This window comes from Tursiops truncatus, chromosome 15 (assembly GCF_011762595.2).
Source record: "Tursiops truncatus isolate mTurTru1 chromosome 15, mTurTru1.mat.Y, whole genome shotgun sequence".
NCBI classification, from domain to species: Eukaryota; Metazoa; Chordata; class Mammalia; order Artiodactyla; family Delphinidae; genus Tursiops; species Tursiops truncatus.
Window position 1 is genome coordinate 80,717,730 of NC_047048.1, and position 9,708 is coordinate 80,727,437.

General features: G+C 51.0%; 1 protein-coding gene across 7 annotated transcripts in view; it reads right to left on the bottom strand.

The window, feature by feature from the left end:
• BMP7 (bone morphogenetic protein 7) overlaps positions 1-9,708 on the bottom strand; it is an 89,794-nt gene that overhangs the window by 26,805 nt on the left and 53,281 nt on the right. For all 7 annotated transcript variants that reach the window (XM_033841262.2, XM_019943882.3, XM_033841261.2 and 4 more), the window contains exon 3: positions 2,064-2,212. In XM_033841262.2, the coding sequence (XP_033697153.1) occupies positions 2,064-2,212 (149 nt within the window). The remainder of the gene's footprint in view (positions 1-2,063; positions 2,213-9,708) is intronic.

Consider the following 9,708-nt stretch of genomic DNA (forward strand, 5'->3'; position numbering starts at 1 on the left):
TATCGGATTAGCAAAGACAGGTACATTTGAGAGGCTGTCCCGACAAAGAAGGGGACACGGGTGCCCTCGTGCATTGCCAGTGGGGGCGCAAATGGAAAGACCTCTCCAGAGGGTAAATTGGCAATACCGATCAAAACTACAAACAGGGACTTCCCTGGGGGTCCAGTGGGTAAGACTCCGCGCTCCCAAAGCAGAGGGCCCGGGTTCGATCCCTGGTCGGGGAATTAGATCCCACACGCGTGCCATAACGAAGAGCCTGTGTCCCGCAACTAAAAGATCCTGTGTGCCGCCTAAACAAATAAATAAAATATTAAAAAAAAAAAAAAACTACAGACATGCCACTTTCAGGAATTGTTCCTAGACCTACACCTACTCAAGTGTCCAAGGACACGTGCGCTGAGGTTCTCCACTGCAGCCCTGTTTATAGGAGCGGAAGATGGAAAAACCCTAGACGTCCATCCCGGGTGGACTGGATGAGTTACTCTTGGTGGTAGTAAAACAACAAAAACAACGACAACAACTCCTCCTCTCATTTAGGGCATGTGTATTATGAGCCGGGTCCTGTTCTCAGCCCTCACTACTCAAAGCACTGTCCAGGGACCAGCAGCCTCTGCATCACTTGGGGGCTGTTTGGACCACAGCCTCCCATCCGTCCCAGACCTGCTGAAACAGAATCTGCATTTTCACAAGAGTCCCAGGGAATTCCTTTGTACCTTAGGGCATTATTTTTAAAACTCTTCCTGTATCAACTCACTCATTCTCAGAACAACCCAATAACCCAGGCTCTCTGATTACCCAAGGGTTGGAGGCGAGGAGTGCAGGCTCTGGGACGTTAGCGAAGTTGTCCAAAAAGTCACACAGCGGGTGAGCGGCAGAGCGGCATCCATTCCACATGTATACAAAAACACAACAGCCTCTAAAGACTAAGGAAGTTCTGTAACAGTGGAAAAAAGACCAACCTCCGAGATACGTTGTCCGGTGAAAAAAGTAAAGTGAAGAACACTGTATATACTATGATAGTATTTGTGGGAGGAAAAGAAAAAGGACAGCAGAATCTATATGTAACTGCTTAGATACCCAGAAGGCATCTCCGATGAGAAAGACACCCAATAACATGGAGATAGCTGCCGCTGGGAGGTGGAACTCAGCAGCTGGAGGAAGGAGGTCAGAGGGAAACTACTCACTGTTGCACACGGCTGTAACTTTTGAATTTTGAACCAGGCACATGTATTACCTATCCTAAAATAATTCTTCTGTAAACTGGTGTAAGGAAGAAGTTACCCACACCCTAAAGGCATCCCCACTTAATAAGAAATACGCTTTGGGGAAGGAGAAATCGGCACAGCCGGGCCCACCCTAGTCCCGTACGTGCTCTCCTGTCTGCCTTTCTCAGAAAAGATGGGCGTGGGGTGAGGGTGAGGGGCTGGGGGAGGGCGGGCGGACAGCGCATTCTCCAAGTATCTGGGACTCGGCACCACGTCCAATCTCTTGGAAGACGGTAATGCCTCGTATCAGTGTGGTGGTCCTTAACTGGGGCAACTGTGCCCGCATGGGACACTTGGCAACGTCTGGAGACATTTTTTGGGTGTCACAAGTGGAAGAGGCTATCTATCTATCTAGTGGGTAGAGGCCAGGGATACTGTTAAACATCCAACAATGCCCAGGACGCCCCAGAATGTCCTGTGTCCTGAGCTTGAGGAGCCTGCATCAGCACGTTCTGTGTTCGGGCATCCCCGGAGGCTCAGCAAAAGTGCAGGTTCTGACGCCGCGGGCCTGGGACGGGCCAGAGAGTCTGCATTTCGAATAGGGGGAGGCCACCCATGCTGCTGTGAGCAACGAGGCCTCACCCAACCCAGCTCTGGCCAACTGTGTAATCATCTTATGCAAAAGAGGTAGGGACTGCTTTCACTGTGGATCAAAAAGCTGGACAGTAAGTACTGATGGGGGAGGGGGCAGGGGAAGCCTGGTCCTGATGGAGACGAGCACGTGGACTGCCGAGATCCTCCTCGAGTCCACGGCTGCGGGCCGCACCGGCACGAGCTGGGGTGCTGGTGTGGACTTACCATCCAGAGTCTCCACCGAGAGCTGCAGGCCCAGGTTGTGCCGTGGGTTGACCACCCAGTGGTTGCTGGTGGCCGTGATGTCGAACACCAGCCAGCCCTCCTCCGAGGCCCAGAGGGTGCGGCTGTCGAGCAGAAACAGGTCTGACTCCCTGCAAGAGAGGAGAGAGACACAGGCTCCGGGTCAGCAGGTCATGGTTCGGTCTCCCCCCGCCCGCCGTCAGCCAGCCAGCCACTGATGGACAGGAGGAACTTGTGAGGCAGGGGAGCTGGCAGGAGGTCTGCCAGTCCCCCCAAAGTGGGTTCATCAGACCAAGATCCAGCCATGGAGACCCCCAGGTAGCAGCCGTGGTGGGGAGACAGAGTGCAGAAGAGGTGTAAAGAGATACGTGCAGGAGACAGACGCACCGCTATGAGACCGATGCGCCCTTCAGATTCATTAGGGGGGATGCCAATGAGACAGAGCACAGGAAGGCAGCAATTACACAGCCTCCATGATGCCACAAGTTTCAGGAAACAGAAGTCCCCTTTCGTTGGCTTATTCACCACTTGCCAGGCGCTGTCCCCAGTGTGGTACGCACATTCTCATTCAGTTCTCACAACCCTAAGCTGCGGGAGTACTATCATCTCCGATGAATCCATGGTAAAACCATGACATGCCCAAGGTCATTTAGCCGGGAAGTTGCTAGCCTGGGGGTTGGAGCCCAGGCAGCTGAGCACCAGTGCAAACGCGCCTCATTTCCACACTGTGCCACTTCTTCATGAGCCCACCACGTGTTAGGAGGTGGACCCCCATGCAGACTGACATCATTAATAGAGGGAGTCCTTTAATTCTCTCTTCCTCAGATTTGTAGTAGCAAAATGGGTAAAACCACAATTGACCTTGTAGTGGATGGAGGATGAATGGATGGAAATGGATGGATGGATGGAGAGATGGATGGATGGAGAGATGGATGGATGGAAGATTGATGGACGGATAGAAGATTGATGGATGGATAGATGGAAGATGGATGGATGGATGGATGGATGGATGGATGGATGGATGGACAGAAGGATGGATGGATAGATTTTTACATTCCTAGGTAGTAGAATTCTAGTATGTAAGATATCTTAATGTCTCTTTTGCACTTTTAATTATAAGGATTCAAAGTTTAAATATTCTGAGTCCTTCGATAGTCAGTTAGGATATCTGAGCTCCTACACTCTACCAGGCTGTGGGTACAATGATGAACAGCACCCAACCAGCTCCTGCCCCAGGGTACTGACAGTCTCTGTCGTACCTGGAGGGATCTAATTTTCCTGGGAATTAAGGTGAATTTTCTCTGCTCACACCTTATCAGATGTATCAACTACTGATTGAGCACTTACCGCCTGCCAAGCCCCGGGTTGCACCGCCTGCCCAGATCATGTCACTGAGTTCCTACAATAACTCTCTGAGGTGGGTAATATTAACTGTACCCCTGTGCGGGTCTCAGAACCGAGGCTCAGAAAGGCAAAGATGTGAGCGCAGGGTTACGCTGCTAGCACGCAGCTGAGGCAGGACTGGAAGCCCACCGGGCCCCCTGGGAGGCTTGCAACCATACAAGAAGAGAAGGTCTTCTGGACGCTGCCTTTGCTCAAGTGTAGCTGTCATCATTTCAGAGCCTTTGGCGAATTAAACCCATCGTATATAACTCACTAAGCCCTCGGCCGAAGCGAGCGGCAGATACCCGCTCCTTGAGATGAGGCACGATCTCCCTATTGACCCCATCCCCCGCTCTCTCTCCTAAAAACTAGGGCTGACCACCTCTTCATCTTTCCTGTGTGGTCTGCAGACCTCCAAGTTGGTGAGGTCTCTGTTGCATCATAACACATTAGACATTTACCAAGCATATTAAAATGTATGAGACTCAGAGAAGGCATGCATGCAGAAAACAAACTGGCAATGTTACCCAGTGTCTCAAGTGTACTTTCACTCGGAACCCAGTGGAAATGCACCGGGCGATTAACAGGTCACTCAGAGAAGTCTACACAGGTTGGAGAAGCAGGCTCAGAAGCAGACAGGAGCCAAGACAGGTGTGAGGGTGCAGGGCTGTCTCATCAAGGCACAGCTTTGGGGAGTGAGGGAATGAATTTGAGCTGTATTTCCCTCTTTGACCGTCTCCATCCAAACGTCTGAGGGCAGAGGATCTAGTTGGCCTCGTCAAGTCCCTGCCCCGCCCTTGGCCACGGGAGGGCTGAGCACTCCACGGTGATGGACAACATCACCGGGACCACAAGATGGAAACAGGGGTTATCCCCACCTCACGCCCCCCAAAATCCCACTTTTTAAGTGATACTCAGTAATCGCCGGAACCCAATTCAGAAAATGCTGAATTATATTATGCCACGCATGTGAACGAGATACGACTTCTGATCGTACGGCCGGCAGAACGGAGCCACACTACAAGACAGTGCATGGTCTCTTGACCAGCCAAACCGCAGTCCCTTGTGACTGCAGGACACTTGCTGCCTCTGTAATACAAAGACATCAGAGGGGCAAGGACGTCTTTTTAGAGCCACCGAATATTTTGAGGACACTCACTTTCATGGCCAAACTGAATTAAAATAACGAGACAATCTTTCATGACCCGTTTACTTCTACTTCTTCCCAGTGCCTTTTCAGAGGTAGTTTCAGAACTGTCTTGGGGGCACGTCCACACAGATTTTAAACTTCCAAACAAGAATTTCCACTGCCTTCATCTCCAATCTGCCTTGATGGCTTTCCTGGCTGTGGAGATTACCAAGACTGTGAACGCACGCGTTCGCTGCTCTAGATAATTAACAGATGAGAGAAGCAGCACCACTCCGAAACCAAACAACTCCCTCCCTCGCTCAGGCACCCAGGGCCCCGGTCGGAAGCCTCTACAGCACAGCACAAGTCACAGACCTGGGTGGCAACTTCGCTGGAAAATTATTTGCCAGAAGATGTGACCAGATATCTGGATAGGCCCTGACTGACAGTCAAACAATGAATAGCAACTTAGGGAATGGAATTGGGCCTTTGAACAGTGAGCGCCTTGCCAAACGGTACTACACGTTCTCTTGTTACAGCCAGGACACCGCGGGCCAGATGTTACAGGCGCGCGTTGACTCATCATGAATCAACATGTGTGCGTGTGCGGACTCCCTCTCCTGAGTCCTAGCTCGCAGTGCGTTCCGGGCTTGCTGGGAAGAGCCAAACCTTCGTGGAAGGCATCGGGACAGGAAAGCCCTGTCGAGGCGGGAGGAGTGAGATGTTAACACAGACTCTGCTTTGAGACAGAAAGCCCAGCCCCAGGTTGGCCGCGTGAACGGGACAAGGGAGCAATTACCCAGCAGCCGTGTCCGGACTGACGGCTGGGAAAGTGGGAATGCCTCGCTGCCACCTCCAGCACCTTATTCGAACACAATGGTTCTCACAACTGGGAGGAACCAACAAGCCCTTTGGGATGTTTTTATTTACCATAAACATACCGGCCTCCCTGACGAGCCCAGGTGACAGCAGAGGCAGAACGGCTCAGGGTGGGAGCCCCGGGGAACCTAAATGCACTCCTTCCCCTTTCCCACTGCTAAGAATCTAGGTACTTTCCACGCACCAGCTCCCTGATCTCCAACAGTCAGGTTATTGTTCCCATTTTATAGATGAGGGAAGTGAGGTTCAGAGAGGGGAAGCCCACTGCCCATCGATAAACCTTCTAAGTGACAGAACCAGGATACAGCGCCGGAAGCGTGACCTGAGGACTTGGTACTTAAGCCCCATCACCTCCTTAACTCACCCTCTGGCCAAGGGACAAGAGACCCAGGAGGTTGTTCAATGCTGCACGATGCATGTTATTGTCACAACATTGTGTGGAGTAGAGAGAATACCAGAGGGGGGATGACGTCCAGGTAGCAGGGAATAGAGAAGGCAAGTAGGGCAAGCTAGCTCATTCCAGAGCCTCACTTTCCTCCTCTGTAAAGTGGAGAGAACGCCCTCTTCTTCAGCAGCTGGGGAAGCCGACTGAAGACTAGCCTAGTGACAAACTCCCAGGGCTCCTGGAGCAACGCTATAATTACTACAAGTCATGTAAGTGCCGGTGTACACTCCCTGTTGGACGGTAGGAAATTTTGGGAGGGGAACTTTATCTGTCTTGGGCCCAGTCATTACATGACTGCCCAAGATCCGTGCAACAACAGACCACACATCCACTCAAACAACGTTCGCCTTGGACGCCAGCACTCATCAGACAAGGGTCTCCGGGTGTTCGCAGTCGGGAGATTTTCTGCAAATACGGCCGTCAGCAATTCCTCCCCTCCCTCCCCACATGCAGCTCTCTCATAAGTCGGGGAGGTCTGCTCCACCTCTGACGTCTGCACTGACCACCCGACTTGTCGTGGACTCAGTGGCAGGGAGGCCCTGCCATGTCCAGGAGGAAGACGCAAGAGGCTTAGCAGATCTGCTTCTGCTGCCCACTGCACTGGCAACCCTGACTCTTCTGCGGGAGAGATGACATGGAAGGGGAAGGGGCAGAGGCTGCGGAGGAGGGGGGTCTCTGAGGGGAGAGAGAGAAAAGCCAAGCCAGCCCTCAGCAGACACGCCGTCCAGGGTGTTCCAGCCCCAGCCAAGCTCTCAGCTTCCTCAGGGACTACAGCAGACGCTACCAAGAGTAGAAAAACTGCCCAGCTGAGCCCTGCCCAAATTCCTGAGCAATTAAATGATTGTTGTTTAAGCCACTGCGTTGTAGGTGGTTTGTTCACCACGGAGATAGAACCCAAACAACAGTTACACTGTTCAGAACAGAAAAACTGAAAACGAACCATCTACTGAGAGGGACGGGTAAAAACAGGGGGTGTATCCAAGCGCTACACAGCTGTGTCAAAGGACCATATAAATCCATACTGCTTGACAAGAGGGAAACATGGTATTAAGTAAAAAGGTGTCATAAAACAGTATGCAAATTTCTGGAAAAATACAATATGCTAAGATTGGTTAAAAAAAAAAGGAAATAGAAAATTTGAGTCACCCAACATGCACTAACAAATTGAAATAAAAGGCCTTTCCCCACACCCAGATGGTTTTATACTGTATATTTGCCATATTATCAAGAGATAATTCCTTCTGGACTTCCTGGTGGCACAGTGGTTAAGAATCCGCCTGCCAATGCAGGGGACACAGGTTCGAGACCTGGTCCGGGAAGATCCCACATGCCGCGGAACAACTAAGCCCGTGTGCCACAACTACTGAGCTTGCGCTCTAGAGCCCTTGAGCCACAACTACTGAGCCCGTGTACCACAACTACTGAAGCCCGTGTGCCTAGAGCCCGCACTCCACAACAAGAGAAGCCACCGCAGTGAGAAGCCCGTGCACCACATCAAAGGGTAGCCCTCGCTCGCCGCAACTAGAGAAAGCTGGCGTGCAGCAATGAAGACCCAACACAGCCAAAAATAAAATATATACATAAATAAATAAATTTTTTAAAAAAGAGAGAATTCCTTCTTATACAAATTGGTCGAGAAAATGGAAGAGGGAAAAGTAAGAACCAGTATTGTAAAGCTAGCATGTTACTGATTCCAAAGATGGATAAGGCCAGTTTCAACAGACATTTCTTTAAAGATATACAAATGGCCAGCGAACATATGAACAGAGGGTCAACATGATGAGCCATTAGGGAAATGCAAATCAGAACTACAGTAAGTTAGTACTTCACAGCCAGCAGGATAGCTAAAACCAGAAACACAGACAATAGCAAGTATTGGCCAGGATGTGGAGGGACTGGAACCTTCAGACACTGCTGGTGGGAACATGAAACGGTGCAGTGAATTTGGAAAACAGAACGGCAGTTTTTTTTGTTGTTGTTTTTTTGTGGTACGCGGGCCTCTCACTGTTGTGGCCTCTCCCGTTGCGGAGCACAGGCTCCGGACGCGCAGGCTCAGCGGCCATGGCTCACGGGCCCAGCCGCTCCGCGGCATGTGGGATCTTCCCGGACTGGGGCACGAACCCGTGTCCCCTGCCTCGGCAGGCGGACTCTCAACCACTGCGCCACCAGGGAAGCCCAGAAGAGCAGTTTTTTAAGAGGTAAAACATAGAGTTACCAAATGACCCAATAATTTTACTACCCAAGAGAAATGAAAATCCTATACATGAATGTTCATAGCAGCATTACTCATAAGAGCCAAAAAAAAAATGGAAACAACTCATATATCCATCACGTGATGAACAGATAAACAAAACATGGTAAGCCCATACTATGGAATACTATTTGGCAGTAAAAAGGAATGAGGCACTGACACATGCTACGACATGGGTGAACTTTGAAATCATTATGTTAAGTAAAAGAAGTCAGACACAAAGGACCACATATTGTAGGATTCCATTTAAATGAAATGTCCAGAACAGGCAAATCCATGGAGACTGAAGAGATTAGTAGCTGCCAGTAGCCGAGGATGGGGGAAAATGAGGGGAGGCTGGCTGCCAGTGCGTATGGAGTTTCCTCTGGGGTGGTGAATATCATCTAAGATTAAATAGGGTAACCTTAAATAGCACAGCTCTGAATATACTAAAAACCAATGGATAACACACTTTGCAAGATTGAAGTGGATGGGATGTGAAATAGATCCCAATAAAGCTATATTTTAAAGAGTGAATAAGCCCAAAATGTAGGGCACGGTGTCACGATGCTAACAATTTCTTTAAGGTTAACACACCTATGCGTGGAAAGCCTAGAGGCACGTACTCTGGAGTTGCAGCAACAACCCCCCCTGAGGCTGTTTCTCGCCTCTACACACACACATCAATGTTGTCGCAAGTCAGCAAGCACAATCTATTTCTGAAAGAAGTGAGATAGTACGAGGTCCACATTGTTTCCATGTTTTCCTGGGGACAGTCCTGCCCGTTCCTCCAGGCTCACACAGGCAGCCGGGGGAGACCCAGAAGGCAGACTTCACCCCCTCCTGAAACCCAGCCTCCCCCAAAGCCCTGCTGTCCGCGAGGCGTGAACCGCCAGTGACCCCAACTCCGTGGCAGAAGGGGCGTTAATATTTAACCACCGGCCTCGGGACACAGTGCTGCTGGGGCATGCGGGCTCCTCCTCCCAGGGACACCATGAGAGCGGCCGAAATCTAACCCATGGGGGAAGCAGGAGGAAGCCCACACCATCACCTGACCTAGTTTCCAGCATCTCAGCCCACCTTCCCCTGGAAAGTCCAACCACAACGGAAAAGTGGGTATTTTAAAATCTCCAACGTGGGAAGGTGGAAAGTCCTTTTTTTTTTTTTTGCCCTCTGGCTCCTTAGAGACTATTTAGAGACTGTGATCTCAAGGGCCTTCGCCCACGAGCCTCTCCCGGAGCAGTAAGACCCCACGCAAGACGCCACCGGCTCCGACCAGGGCCTCAGAGACATTGTTAATGCTTTGCATACACTCAGATCCCAGGGAAACAGCCCCGGGACTGAGACTGGAAGCCTGGGGAGTCCTCTGACCCCTGGGGTTTTCCAGGCAGGAGCAGGACCCATGGGAAACAGATTCCAACGGGGTCACCCAGTGCCCATTGCCTGGTCACCTGGGACTGTCTCTGTCCAGTCTCAGCATCCAGTTTCACTCTCCTTCCCCCTGACCCTATAGCGCTGTAGGAAGGACACCGCCTTCCACCTGCCAGTGGGGCCCAGCAGT